The following is a 15,810-nucleotide window of genomic DNA, read 5'->3' on the forward strand; positions in this document are numbered from 1 at the left end:
TGGTCTGTAGTTAAAGAAAAATGTGATATTTTGTTATTGTAATAAAACAAACAGGCTCATGGGTTTCACGTGAAATTCTGCAAAACATTTATTTTTTTATATCATCAAGTGTTTTTTTGTTGTGTTGATACAGTACAAAGAGAGACTAACGTGAACATGCTGACAACACACACGTACATACACACACACAGTGTGCAAAACAGTGTGAATAATAGCAATGATTTGGTAAAGAAAGAGATATTATACAAGTATTTACACAAACTGCTCTGCAGTTTGATATTTCAGATGAAAACTGAAATTCAAACACCAAAACCACAATGCATGATTGCACACATTAATAGAGCACCTTTTGTTCATAAGAATTCACTGGGAATAAACACTGATCAGCCATGACATTATGACCACCTGTCTTAAACTCTGTAAGTGAACTTCTCATCAGGTGAGAGTAGAAACAGCCCTGACCTGATGAGACACACACTTCACCAGACATCTGAAGGTGTGCTGTGGTATCTGCCACCAAGGCGTTAGCAGGGCATCCCTTAGGTACTGGATGTTGCCAGGTGAGGGCTTCATTTATTTAGCACATTCACCAAGATTCAGGGCCAAATTCAGATCTGGGTAATTTGGAGACCAAGTCAATACTATAGATTTAAACTGTCACTCCAACAACAACAGGTTCAACTGGGTCTGGTCTTAAAATGAATCTAAAACAGCTTTATGTGCAAAATAGATGAAAGTGGGATGACTTGTTGTATTGTATGGCACAAAGGAACAATTAGATAAAGGTATAATACGCAAACAGTAAGGATTCATTTCAAAGCACCATGTCACAAATACACAGCTAATTGCACAGAAGTGTTTCCTGACATAACTTGTGTTCGTACACAAAGTCCCTGAACAAAGTGATCAAAGAGAAAAGTAGCACAGCGAAAAAGAAGGAAGGTACTATTTTCTTAGTAATTCAGGAAGCAATTCAACATTCTGGCTGTGCTACCCTTCTTCTTTCAACTACTTCTTTTTTATCCTAGAAGTTTTTAGGCAGCCTCATTAAAAAAGCAGAGTTTGTTCCTCTCCAGTCTGAAAGGAATATTTAATAAGCACCAAACTTGTGATGTGCTCTATTTGGCTTTGATTTCTTTGCATAGAGCAGATCCCATGGCAAAAAGACCAAATAATCCCAGAGATTCTGCCACTCCACTGTCATTATCCAGATTCTTCCATTTTCACTGAATGCCAGGCGCCACCAGGTATCCATTAAAGGTGATGTAAACATCCACATCATCACTGTAAACAGCATTCTCCCTTTCCCTCTTATAAAGTCGAACCCAGACCTCGTCATTCAGAGCAAGATTCATCATAACGCTCTGGCTCTGCATGATTGACCTCTCGCTGGGCTGAGCGTACAGGATCACCTGCTCCTTGTTGTTGTGCATGAGATGCAAGTAAGTCTCCTTGAAATTCCAGGTGTGGATGTTCACGTTGAAGAAGTAGACCCCCGGCACATAGCAGTAGAACTTCCCCTTAAACATATTGAAGTGCTCGTGGAGGTTGACAAAGACTGTGTCGAACACCAGCGCCTGATAGTAGTCCACGCTGTGCAGAGACTTGCGACGTCCCACTGAGAAGGAAGACTGAGGGATCTTGCAGGGATCTCCTGGAGAACCGGCTTGGCCTTTGCTGCCTTTAGGGCCCGTGGGTCCACGGAAGCCAGGAGGGCCCTCCAAGCCAGACTTTCCAGGTGTACCTCTGTCGCCTTTTTCTCCTTTATCACCTGAGTAATTAAGTGAGAGAGAAAAGATGAGTTTGGGTTTGAAGAAGCACAAGTGAGTGATGCAGACAGAAACATCAGGGTGATCATTTTAAAGTAAAAAGTTATGCAGGCACTGAAGCAGAGTACTCTTTACATCACAGAAGATTGAAAATGACTGAACTGCTCATCTTTTGTGTAAATTCGAAGCAATTTAGTTAAACAAAAACTTATCTTGAAAAGACAAATAGTTCTCAAAATGTAAGTGGGGAGGATCCGTCTAGCATTGTAGACATGCTGAATCAATCATGTTCTTTTTTTTACGTTTCAACTTCTTTGACATTGGATGACAAAGAAATTAGAATTCAATCTGTTTTCATGAGAGACATTTCGAAATATACAGTGAGGTGTACATGTCCTTGGTAGCTCTACTATTTCAGCATCCCGTTTCCTGTTTGGTTGCTACAAGAACTCAGCGAGGGTTTGAATTATAAAACATGTGATCTAACAGCAGACTTTGAAAATGATTAAATGTGCCTCTGTGCATTTTTCTTATTGCTGCTCATGACTGCAGCTGTGCTGCTTTTTAAAAAAATCTGACTGCTGCTGTTGCTCCAGGTACACAAAAACCTCTTTGCTGTGATTTCAGGTGACAACTTTTATGGGAATTAATCACCATTTCACTACAAAGCAGCTTTAAAAGCTGAAAAAGAAAAGTTCTTTGAGCAAAGCAAACACTCCCTCCATAAGTCCATGTGAATGGAATAAAACAGACCTAGTTAGAGTAAACGCAAGTGATAACTTCGTGATCTTCTTATTCAACTTAAAGGAGCATATCTGGCTCAGCCAGGCTATTCAAAAGCAGAAAAACATTTAAAAAATCTTCAAAGGGGCAAAAAGTGATTTTATGCGTGTGAGGCACAAAAGAAATGTTAAGGATATTTTTTTTAACGCTGAAGTCTGATGCAGTCCTAAATCAAATGACTTAGGCCTGGTTAAACCACACAGGAAGAAACTGCCGCAGTGTTCCCCTCATTCACCATGACCAACACTTCCTGCAGACCTGAAGTAAATACCAGTGATCCCCTGCACAGATGCTCAGTCTGTTCATGATCTGTGCAGCTGTGACCACTGTCCACACAAAGAGCCTCGAGGGAAGTTACAGCAGTTTCCACTAACAGCGGCTTAGCAGCACCTCTGCACCAGATGCCTGAAAAAGGGACTAGCATTTTCAAGATACTGGACAGAATATCTCTGTGATGTTTGATTTATTTAAGGAGCATAATGATTGTGAGCTACTCTTCTAGCTTGCACTCAGCTGGTCCCATCTGTTGTTGTGAATTTCTGAACTGTGCCTCTGCTCACAGAAAATAAGAGAAAATCTATGTGAATTTAATTCAGATATAAAGCAGGGAAGCAAAAAGTCTTCTGCAACAAAATCAAAGCATGTTGCAGAATCAGACCAAAATGACTGTTTACATGAATTAAGGTAAGGTTGAACTCCCAGAGATAAAAAGAAATTTAAACTGATGTAAAAATCACAATGCAGTTCCTTGAACGACCACTGGAGACTTGCTGTAAAAGTGTATTGATCCCCATTAACTGTGATATTAATTTGACGTGTTTACAACCTTGTATTAAGAACTGTTTTGGTCTTTGCGTCTCATTTCTCTTTTTCATTAAAGGCTCAAAGAAATAAGAGGCATCTGCATGGTTTTATTTCAGCTACAAGTCACTGAACTCAACTTCTCTGGCCCAGTTTTGGTGCTTTAATCAAACAGCTGTATCAAATGTCTTTCTTTGTGTTAAATTGTGGTTGAATGTCATTTAAGAAGTATCATAAGTAAGGTTAACAAAGTGTTTTCTTAATAGTAATAATCCTCATCATGTTTTTTATATCAAAAAGAAGCAAATTTGGAAAACAATCAAAAGAAAAGAAAAAAAAAACAAGTATGTGCAGTCAAAATTAGCCAAAGCAGACCTGATGCACATCCCTAGTTTTGGGACATCAAGACTAGTTTAACTAGTCTAACGTAGCATGTTCAATCGCTATGATGTAAAAATGGAAATTGTTTTAGTTGGAAGGCATAGTGATGTCAACCCCTTCACCTTTCCCAGACTAATCTTTTTTTTCCCGAACACTCCCTTTAGGCTTAAAATCCACATATTCCAGGAAGTAGTTTGACAAACCAATTGGTGATGAAAGTTCTCTCAGTTCTCTTCTACCCCAACCATATAATATGTGACACATACACAATTTTTTCAGTCATTCATTCCAAAGTAGATTTTAAACAAAGGATGTAGTAACGAAAAGTAGTAAACATGCTGGTAGGACCAAATAACAGTCACATTAAAAACACGTAAAGCACTGCAACAGCAGTAAAACTGGATTTTAAACTATTAAACACAACTGTCTCAATAGATCAAAGCTGACAAAAATCTGATTTGTTCCTCTTAACAAATGATGTCAAACCTGCAGGTTCACAATCCTCGTTTTGGTTTCTTTTTGAGCAAACTGGCAAACTGCTCTCTAAAAATGGAAGCTGGCTGAAAAACTGATTGCAGGTCATGCCTTTTGAGTTCAATCACTGCAGCTTTGTAGGAGCACGCCTAAGCACAATCAAAATCAAAACAGAGTTAAGCTTTAATGTCAGCTGTCAGTGAATCAGAGCAGTACGGGGAAGAGAAGTACGTGTACGTTTTCTACCACATAAGCAGGTTCAGGGCCAGGTACATGCTCCCTCATTAAGGGAGACCTCCTTCATTAACCAGCTGGAATTCAGAATCTGTATTCTGTTTTATTGGCTCATTTGTACAGAAGAGCAATAATCTGAGCTATAGCATGCAATTCATCAGCCTTGTCATGGGTCCATCTTTTGCAAGCTATTTCCTACATACTTTCATATAAAGAAAAATTCACAAAAACACAAATATTCTGGGCCTTGATTACACTTTTTCTTTTCTTTTTTTAAAGAAAACAAATGTTTTAAGACTCCAAATTCAGAAATGTTCAACACCTCATGTTACAGTGTGAAAAGTTCAGTGTTTACAATGCCCTACTCCCTGACTGAGAACTTTTTAGGTCATCCCTCAGGCAGAGCTCTTCCAAAAATTCCTCATTCCTTTCTCATCAACACAAAGCTTATAAAGTTCCAAGGTATAGAAATGTAGCATGTTTGTGCTGAAGTTCTGTGTTTAAAGGTTAAGGGTTTTTCTTGGGTGTAAAAATGCATTTGTTGTTTGAGTGCCTCTGCATTATTTATGGAAGGGTGTAAGAAAAAGAAAGAAAAGATTTCTTTCAGGGGTTGATCATGGGTCAGAAAAGGCTTGGCATGTCCAGAGACCCAGCAGATAAAACAGAAAAGTGATGACACATCATTTGGACTGAGCTGAGTGATCTGGCCGCTAATAAGCAGATATTAGACACACATGTTCTGACAAATCCCTCCCCAGCTGTGATCCTGTGTTGTCCAGATACTGGAAAAATTTCTTGTATTTTAATCACTTGTTTGTCTTGTTGGATTTTTCAACCTCTCTCTGTTTCTCTTTGGCCTTTACACACATTTTGAGTTACCACAAAAGCACAAACACATCATTATTGGGTCAGACAGCATAGTTAAAATATGGCTGAGACTGGGTCCAAAGTGAGTCAGTAATGTGTAATAAGTAGAAACTCTCATGGGTCCTCTAGTTTCCAAGACTCCAGGGCTGAGTCTGGTTTGTTATAAACTTACAATCAGTCAGTCAAACCTGGTCTAAATGACTGTAGATCTCTATCAGATTGATAGTCTCTTTCTGTATGCCAAGTCATGTATAAACGTCTGCGGTTCTTAAAGTTTTTCTATGGATCAGTTCTAAATCAGATCCAAAAGTAAAAGGTGAAATCATCAAGCAGCAAGTTAAAGCCAAGAAACAATTTTTAAGCTTTTTTTCATTAGCATGTATGCTTTTATTCTAAGGCTTAACTTTTATGTTTTCTGTAACTACAATGACAAAGTAAAATGCTCCCTTCACATGTTAACAGCCACATATTGGCTGAGTATTAATGAACTTCTCAGATGGATTGCATAAATTCATACATTAATGGACATTTCCTGACAGAAGCTTTCAAAGTGACTGTTCTCTTCAGTCTGGTTCTTTTTGAAAACACTAATGGTTCCAGGTTTACAGTCAAACTTCACTGATCAAGGAAAATCAAACTCTAGTCCCAGTGCCAAAAAACTTTCAGTGTTTAGGTATGAGCAGAACTGCTTCATTACAATGAAATGTATGAGTTTATATTCTATCATATATTGATGTTTGCTTTCAACAAGTAACTGCCTAAAAGGTGAAGTACAACACATCCAGATAAAAAAAAGAGGTTAATCAAGGCTCTGGTACCTTTAAGGATGGTCATATTGATGACAGTGTGGACCTCAGGCATCTGATATTTGGTAGAAGCTGCTGGAGGCTCTTGGTGGTCGCAGCATCGCCGGCAGAGTCTGGATGGAGGTCGGGAGGGGGAGGGGACACTGCTGACCAGGGGAAGAAGCAAAAGGAGCTTCAAACACAAGGGCAACATGGCTGTCACAACCTGGAGTAAAACACACAGAGAGTAGAATGGTAAAGTTAGAAATGTGTAAATAATTATAAATTTATTGTGAATAAACAATTCAGACTCTATAACCTGTCTGGAACACTGATTTTTCAGCTGCAATTTTTCTCCATAGGAACTTCAAAAAAAGTCCAATAAGCTTAGCTGAAAAAAAAAATACTCCATCAAGGTCCAAACCAACATTTTTGGGTTTTAATTGGTGGTGTAGGTTTAAAATTTCTGGGGATAACTGGCAAGAGTCAGTGCGTTTCAAGACAGCTGAGTTTTGAGGCTCAGGGCTGTCTTTGAAGAAAAGTCAACTATAATGAAAATCAATCATTGGAAAGCGAATGGGCCTTTTATTTATTCACTCAATTTTTTATAAATTGTACTCTGTTGAGTCTAAAATAAGCCATGAAACAGGCCTTACGGGGAGCAAAAATGATCATACCGAGCAATTTGAAACAAACTTAATGGTCACTTCCACAATAATCTACGGTACAGTAAGATAACGTTTGCTTTTTGCAGCCCTGGCAAGTAGCACTGATATGCTGCTTTTGACAGCCAAAAAATGTACTGGACTCAGGCCTAAATGCTTTGATTTGGATAAGACCTGAAGCCAGAGTCGAGAATACACCCTAGCCTCGGCACTGCCCTCTGAAGGGTTTGTCTTCAATAACCACACATCTATCATAGATAACTTTTGTCAGCTGTTGAAGGATGTCTGGAAATGTAGGAAACCCCTAATGGGGCATACAGGGAAAGCAAAAGCTGATTTGTGTACATATATGACAAAAAACTTTCCCTTCAATGTCCAAGGCCAAAAGGAAACTGCACTATAAAGGTAAAAACCATAAATGACAGATTGTCATGTGGCCTTGGAGGACACATATGGGGTGCAGTGCTTAGATTTGGAAACACAAGCCCTGCAGAGAAGCTATAGATTTTGAAAAGTAAGAAGGATGAAGTTATGTGGCCTCCCATATGTACACACATGTACACCTGGACCCAATCTGATGAGAAAACACCAGCCATGATTGGATTCTCAGTACGTAAAGAAAGCCATGAGCACTTCATACACGTGTCCAAGGACAACATATGGTGTTTAACCTGTTACCCTTGTCACACCTCTTTGTATTACCTTGATCCACACACCAGCATTTTGCAACACAAGCATAAAAGGATTTTTAAAAATTAATTTAATCAACTAGATTTGCTTATTTGAGGATAATGGACAATTTCAGATAACGTTTAGGATGATAAGACAGCACTGAAGGACAACTGAAAGTTTCAAAGACATTTATAGTAGGTCTACATTGTGTATTATATAACTGAAAACATCTGGCCTTTGTTTGATGCTGTTACCCAGAATGCCTCCTGGTAAACTAGGTGCATATGTTACATATGTTATCCCTGAAGGCTGGGACCTCCTGAACCTGGAAACAAAAAAAAACAAAGGACCCTGGTCTGACACTATACAGACTGAGTATAGATTTATTTTAAGAGTTTATATTTAAGAATCTTTACAAATAACTGCATGAATGAGGATCTTTTATGAATACAACAAAAGAACTTTGACAATATGTATGCCATGCTCAGATACAACCTGTACGTTTTCTTCACAGTGCATTAGTGATTTTGTGTGATTTTACTGTGAAATGCTGGGTCACCAGCAGCCATGTTGCAGAAGTGGGTTCAATGAACTTAATGTTGCTTTTGCTTTTGGTTTATCTGACCTCACAAATCCTAACAGAGGAGATTGCTCTAAGTAGCTGACTGTCAACCCTGATAAATCAAATCAGAGTTTAAACATGTTCCAATGAAAAAGGAAGAAGATGATAACATTCAACGCCAAGCAATAAAAATCTGCCATAAACAGATCATCTTTTTTACAAGCACTGAACAAACTATGACATTAGAGAAGTATGAAAAAGCTAACATGATCTAGATTGAAATCAACACAGCTGTGTTGCAAAATGAAGAGAGAGACCAGGCAGAAAAAGAATCTGTAGCACAACCATTACGTTTCACAAGTGTTAATTCATTTTGGAAAGACGAAGTGTCCTGTTGGCCTCCCTCCCTCCTTCCCTCTTGCTTGCAGAGCTTCAAGTTAAAGCAGATTAATTGTCCTGTGGGCAGTGAGTTGAGAGGATGATTGTAGTTCTGGGAACCTAAAGGTTCCCCAGAAGAAACATCAAGAGCCAAAAATCTCGGTTTCTATACAGGTCTATGAAGGCTGCTCACTTTTTGCACTCTCATTTTTTCCTCTGTTTTGGTCTCCTCCATCTCTTGATATAAATGTCAGAATCATGTGTTACATCATGCTTCATTATGCTCTCCAATGCTGAGTTCATCCATCTGTTGTTTGGTGAGCAGGGGGGTGGCGTACAGTCAATTTATCAGTGCATATTTCCCACAGCAGCTGTTTGCTGTGGGAAAGTTGCTGAAGTGGAATTCAGGGATCAAAAATCCAAAACAATAAGCTAAAACAAACCCTTGTTTTTTTTTATTTCCCTGGATTCATAGTAAATATTTTCTACTTTCTGTCCCCTTTCCCCCAACATTTCTATCTTCTTGTCATCCATCTTAACGTTTAGCCTTTGAAATCCACACATGTGTATCACAAATCCTCTGGAGGGGAGGACTGAGAAAAGAAAACAAAAGCAAAAGGCGGATAAGAGACCAAAACTGAAAAGAACATAAACAGGGGAGAGACGGATGAAGGAGATAACAGAGACATTCCCAAGAGCTTTAACAGTGATGAATGACTGTTGACTGGATTGGAGATGATGGATAGGGCATGTCTGTGCACAAATAAAACAAAACTGGGGGAAAATATTGCTAGACTACCGACAGAAGCCTACACAATCTGCCCTGTATGGTAACTTTTTCGATTCCCAGTGTGGACTAAGCCTGGAATTTGAGCTGGTAGCTGGAGAGCTGCCACTTCACTTTCTGGACACTGCCAAGGTTCCCTTGGGCAAGGTACTAAAGCCCGAACCGTTCTGGGTGTCAAATCACGTGCAGTATCCTCCTCATTTCTCCATCAGTGCATCTTTGTGGGATCCTGTTAGTGCATGTATTTCAGCTAATGTATGTGTAGCATTATTCAACGCCAGAGTGGAAAAAAAGAATGAATTTCCCTGCAGGGGTCTATAAAGTTGGCTATATCTTCTTCCTCTAGCACGTGACTGCTCAGCTTCTCACTGCCTTTGTAAAAAACACTCATACCCTACTTCATCATGATCTGGTGTCCTAAAACACACACTGTCCTTAACTCACAGACCATGCATTACTCTTAACATGTAGGTTTTCCTGCCAAATGTAGAGCTGATACAGGTTTGCAGGCAGATGACAGAACTTTTTATAATGAAGTTGGTATATTATCAATAAAAATATAAATATTAGAACATATTTGATATTGAATCTGAATTATCAAATTGCAGTATTTGTAATGTTCAGGTACCCTCATATTTCCTGACAATTTTGTGTAACAGGAACTTGACACGTGCCAACAACACTTCAGCCCACCCTTACCTAATGTTAACACATGCAACCTCACCCTTTGTCACCCACTGAACGCAGCTCCCACCATAGCTGTGTGCCCAGCAGACACTATGATCATGGTGCCAACATGCTGCCTATGAAGTGAAGACACACAGCATCACAGCACACCAACCACAACACACATGCAAACACTCATAATGAATTCATTGGGGGAGCCACGTCTACAAAGCCAGAGCATCAGTTAAGGCATGCAGCTGCAGACCCGATAACCTCACACACTAAGTTAACAAACGTACTTACACACACGCCGTGCACTCTGAGAAACGTGTCACTGAGCCGGCGACTGGATCATGCACGGTGATGTTGAAGGGATAACTTTCCCAAAAGTGATACAACTCTGCTGAGTTGGCGAGTTGTGAATAACTTCTTCAATGCTGCACGTCCCTGCAAGCATGCAAACGCGCCGCCGGGTGTTTCTTCTTCTTCTGTCCTTCTCTTACTTTAAAACTCTGCAGGATTGTTGAGCAGAGTCAAGAGTCGAGTCGAGGGCGAGACGGATTGTTACAAGCTTGTGGCAGATCGTGTCAGACAGCCTGGTCGCGTTTCTTACCTGCTGCTGCAGTTCACTTCTGCCGGGGAGGAAAAGAGCAGACTGCTGGAGTCAGACTGAGAGGAGGAATCACTGAGGAGGAACCCCCCCCTCATTTTACACACACTCAAGATGAGGACACACACACACACACACACACACACACACACACACACACACACACACACACACACACACACACACACACACACACACACACACACACACTTTTACCCCCTCCTTCATCAAAGAGCATCAAAAGTCAAATCTGTCTCTCACATACTCCTAACTTTATGTCTTCTTTCGGCTTCTATGATCACCTCCTGGATTTTCCTTTCTACTCCCACATCCCTCCGTTGACTCCTCATTCATCACTCTTAGTACTTGAAAGAGTCAAAGCAGAGGAAAAGCTACTTTGAAAGGAAAGCTTTTTATGCTACTTATTGCATCACAGTGCAAAAAAAAAAAAAAAAAACAGAATCAGCACTGACTCCATCACAAAAAATTGAAGACCACACAACATATTATCTCAAAAAGCTTTTTGTAGAATCCAAGTGAATATTCAAGCATCCTAATAACTAGTTTTTTTTTTCATTAAAAGGAGATCGGCTTTTTACCGGATACAACTCGTCCAGGTAAGGTATTTATCAGTTGGCCTATAGCTATGTCGAGATACTGTTTGAAATGTGACAACAAGCAAATGTTGTAGTAGCAGGCTACATGGGCTATCGGCAGCCCGGTGCTCCGATGTATCTGTAGGCTTATGTCACAACAAGCAAACACTGTCAGTTTTTAAGTAGTTGAGAAGCTGTCTATATTTATCATTGCTCACAGCCTGGTGCTCTAAGATATGTCCGTAATGGGTAAGGTTAGTGAATCCTGGTGATGTCCTGCCAGTGCTCATCTACCAAGCAGAGCTAACGTAACCCCACTCTTCATTTTATTGATAGACTTTCAAATTTGTACAGACCACTGCAGAATAACTGCTGTATGTGGGTTGGAATCATAGACTGTATAAAACATGGACGTAGCATCTGTGGCAATCACCCATCTGCTCCTGAAACCATGAAATGAAGCCAATCCGCGGAGGAAGCTACATTTGCTATGCAGCTGCAGGGCACCCGGTGGTCACATGACCTGAGCTGTGCCTCTGATTGGAAAATCAAATGATCCCGATAACTTTTAAACCGCAGTGATAGAAAAAAATAATATGTACCGTACAGTGTGTGCGGATAGTGAAATCAGCATTTTAGACCAAAGCCTTTTTTGAACCAGGCTGTAAATATGCTTTTTAATGCCGTAAAAGTGTGCATGTGTGCATGTGACTTCCGGTCTTTCTGCCAGCCAGCCTCAGCGTCTTTAGCACTTCTGCCCAGTCAATCACCTGCAACATCTCTCCTGCACATCAACCACTGACTTCAATCAAAGGAGCTGTGCTGGCAGAGGTTGAGGACTTCAAGTACCTGGGCTCATGGATCAGCTCAACCGAGTCGGACCTAAAAGTGAGGAAGGCACTGGCGCTGAATGGCATGACCTGTGTATGGAGGTCCACCCTATCCCGCCAAATCAAACTAAGCTTCTTCTTCGCTACAGTGGAATCTGCTCTACTCCATGGCAGTGAATGCTGGACCCTAAAGCCGACCCTGCACAAGTCTTTACGCGGGTGCTACACCAGGATGCAGCGTGCAGTACTGAACATTAGCAAGGATGCACGTGTACCCAACAATATCCTGTACAAAGGAATTCCAAGGGTGAGCGACAAAGTAGCAGCCAGGAGGATGAGCTTCGCAGGACATTGCCAAAGGCACAGAGAACTGCCAGCCTCCAAACTGGTTCTGTGGGAACCAACACATGGGCACCGGTTGTAAGAACGCCCCACATTAACCTATGTGGGGCTACTAAAAGAGGACGCAGGAACTCAAAGCACCAGCGAACTGGCCCGATGCATGGAAAACAGAGATGACTGGAATCAACGATGGAAGGCTAGTCTGAGGATGACCTGGAGACATAGGCTTAATTTTTACTAACTGGATGTTGCCCCTTGGTTGGAAAAATCTCATTTTAAAGTGTGGATGACAGTCAGGCATATATCTTAAAGGGAGAATTTTTTTAGGATCACTTAGAAACTCCTCACAGCCCCTTTAAGTTTTGGGTAATCACAAAACAAAACAAAGCAAAACAGAAATTTCATTAGTTTTGTAAATGAAAATTAAGGATATTTCAATAGTTTGACAACTTAGTTTAAAGATTATTTTTCTTGTGGCGTTACCAGTTAACCAAACAATCAGGTGAAACATTTAATTACTTGTTCAAAATAAGCATTAAAACCTGGCTGAACAAAAGCAAGCTTAAGCAAAACTTCGTTTTCATTAATTTATGTCCACCCCTCAACACTGGTCAAAACTGCTGACTGTCTCAGTGAAGACTTTAAAGCAAAGAGCTAAATCCCGTATGACCAAACTGTCACCACCAAAAAACTCAAATTCAGGTCAACTTTTTTTCCGTCTTCTTTCTTTAGTTTACATTCACACTTCTCTGTCCATGACTCAGTTTCTGGACGGGAACAACTGCGTTTCCTGTAAGTGCCAGAAATAACTACATTTTATCACCGCTCATAAAGTCCAACTGCAGTCCTTAAATCACGCTGACGCTTTTAATACTGCTGTCATTAACATAAACCTGTCTTCTTTCCTTAGCTCTCATCTGATTCTTCATCTCTTTAGTGTAAAAGATTTGTTACAGTGTCAAGATAAATTGGCGAGATGATAAGAAAAGTGTTGGAAAAACGTGCCTGTCATGTAATAGGGATTACGTTAGACATAGCTCAGTTCTGTCCCCCTCACAGAGATTTTTATAATATTTCACTCACTGTAATATGAGGGGGGGTTTGGGCTTTTTTAGACTCAGGATGACAAAGAGGTATAAAGAGATGTATTTATAACAGATTATCAACAAAAAAGCTGTTTTTCTTTCTTTCTTGAGACTGAATATCAGTGCCCAGTTGAAGTGTTAGACTAGGTCCTCTGCTTGCCTTTTTTTAAGCTCCTAGTAATTAAATCATAGTTGGCAAAGTTGACCATGCAGACTTTGGCAATAGCCACATCTTTAGGACAGTCTGTGATGATGCTCATGGGAAATGTAGTCTTCACATAGTCTTTTCTTTGGCATATCTTCCCCAAGGATATACATCAGGCAAATCTTTCTAATCTTTTTTTTTTCAAACATAGAAAAAAATATAGGCCCCAGTTTGAAATGAATAGAATTTCTCTTTCACATATCTGTCACTCCTGGGAAGTTTGAGGAACAATACACTCTTTTCCAGATGTGCTTGCGGTGAGTCCAACACACACAGTGGGATCCAACATCTTGGTGTCTTGGGTGCACTTTGGCCCAACATGCATGGTCTAAACCAGAAACCTCAAAAAAGATGGTAACAATTTTCTCTCAAATCCACAGAGTTTTGTTGAGCAGTGAGCTGACACGTCAACATTTTGAGTTGGGAGGTTGACTGAGGTTACCGTCAAAAGTTCAAACACCAAGGAAACAACTCCTAATCATAAAGTGTGAGATCAACCCAGAGGGGATTTCCATTCATAAACAAACCTGTGAGAAGTCTCTTTTAACTCCCCTTTATAGTGATCATGGCTTAGAGTTCACTTGTTTTGGCCCTCCTGATTGGTTGAGACGAATACAGAAAGATGGCGGCAATGGTAAACATCTAATTATACAGCAAGAAGAAACCACACTTTCGCATAAAGACCATTTGTTAGCAGTTGTATTTTCCCCAACCCACTGCCTCTGTAAATCCTGCAGCTTGTTTCATTTCAGGGTCAGCAACCTAGAAACGATAACATCTGGACTGCATGGATAAAGTCAAAGGTTGGTACAAAAGGTCAAGCTGTCTCAAGACTCTTCCTTTCAGTTTTATTATAGAAATGTAAACAACGACAACATCAACTGGTCTTTTTCTTCTTTATTTCTTCTTACAGTAACTCCTCTAAAGTTACCATAATGCATCTTTAACCCACTTTCATTGCCCTCCCTTTCCTCTGTCTGGCCATTCATCTCCTAAGACTTCACCTCCTTTCACTCTGAGAATTTGGCCGTGTTCTGCGTCTTCTGTTTCCTGTTGGCCAGCCAAGAATGGAGAGCGGTCAGCCAACCAGACGCCACAGAGTTGGGAGGACAAAATACTGCAAACATATGAAAAAGAAGAGTGAAAGCCCTTCTTCTGTGGGAGCTTGTACTTGCAGAGTGGAGACAAAATGTCCAAACAAAGCCTGAAAGTGGGTTGTTTGTAGTCCTTGTAAACATTTGTTAGCCCTCAAACGTAAACAACAACACTGATCCATGGGGTGTTTATTTTGACCATGTTTATGTGCTAGTCCCTGCATTTAAAGCAGTTGTAACCACAGGTTTAAGTCAAATAAAATTATTTCTTCTCTTTCAGCGTCTTTATTTAAAAACCATACTGACTAGAAAATTCAGAGTTGATCTATTCTGGACTGTAAAACCTACATACAGAGACCTTAAAATCCACAATATGAAAATTAGTTTACTAGAGGATATAAAGTGCAGAAAATGACCTCAAAAAGGAAGAACTCCAGGTGGCCAGTCCGTCAAAGTCAAGCAAGCAGGCAGAGCTTGATTATGTGATTTTAACACCACCTGCTTTACTTTGTGGTCGCCTTAAGTTGTAGTGTGAAGGGAGTGGCCCATGCTTTAATCCACAGGATGTGACCAGAGAGACACTTGGTGCTCAGGCAATGCCCTTTAATATAAACACACTTTCTTTTTAAGCTTTGATTTATCTTCTTACTAGCCACAATAAAAACTGTACCTTCCAGGTCTTTGGCTCAGCAGCTGCACTGAGCCTGTCAGGGCTTTTGAATCATTTTTATGAGCACCATTCTCACACAGTATTACTTGGGGACCTGGGTCATTTTTGAATAACCCCCCCCCCATCTGTGATTGGTGCAGTGCATTTGTACTCGGTTTGCAAAATCTGCAATTTAATGAATCATTTGACATTTCTGATTGAAAACGCTGCATGACATCCACTTTGTCTCTGGGGTTACTGTCACACTCTACCGCATGCATTTATCAACAGAAGAGGTCCACTTTCAGTAAGCTTCAACCAAAAAACTGCATTAAAAACAAACACACAAAGAAGCATCAGGCTGTAGAAAGTTTATATATGCTTTGACACTAAATGGCTGTTTTTATTGTGCCTACTTCTTTGATTTTCCCCTCGGGTTTCTATTGTCAGAGATATTGTAAACATTCATTTCCAAGAGTCTGTATTTAGTGATTTCATGCAACAATTTAAGTGCTTTGAATTCTGTATGAAAATACAATGCAGTACACCTTTTAGGGTGAAGACATTATTGCCTT

The 15,810-nt window shown here is 40.2% G+C and overlaps 1 protein-coding gene across 1 annotated transcript; it reads right to left on the reverse strand.

The window, feature by feature from the left end:
• Positions 1-373: 373 nt before the first annotated feature.
• c1qtnf6b (C1q and TNF related 6b) lies at positions 374-10,329 on the reverse strand. The gene is made up of 3 exons (XM_074697283.1): positions 10,128-10,329; positions 6,128-6,320; positions 374-1,771 (listed from the first exon to the last, which is right to left on the reverse strand). The coding sequence occupies exons 2-3, from the start codon at positions 6,306-6,308 to the stop codon at positions 1,224-1,226; spliced, it is 729 nt and encodes a 242-aa protein (XP_074553384.1). The 5' UTR covers positions 6,309-6,320; positions 10,128-10,329; the 3' UTR covers positions 374-1,223.
• Between the last annotated feature and the right edge of the window lie 5,481 nt (positions 10,330-15,810).

Source organism: Halichoeres trimaculatus, unplaced genomic scaffold (genome assembly GCF_033239565.1).
Source record: "Halichoeres trimaculatus isolate MK-OKI-2021-1 unplaced genomic scaffold, fHalTri1.1 fHalTri1_scaffold_2, whole genome shotgun sequence".
NCBI classification, from domain to species: Eukaryota; Metazoa; Chordata; class Actinopteri; order Labriformes; family Labridae; genus Halichoeres; species Halichoeres trimaculatus.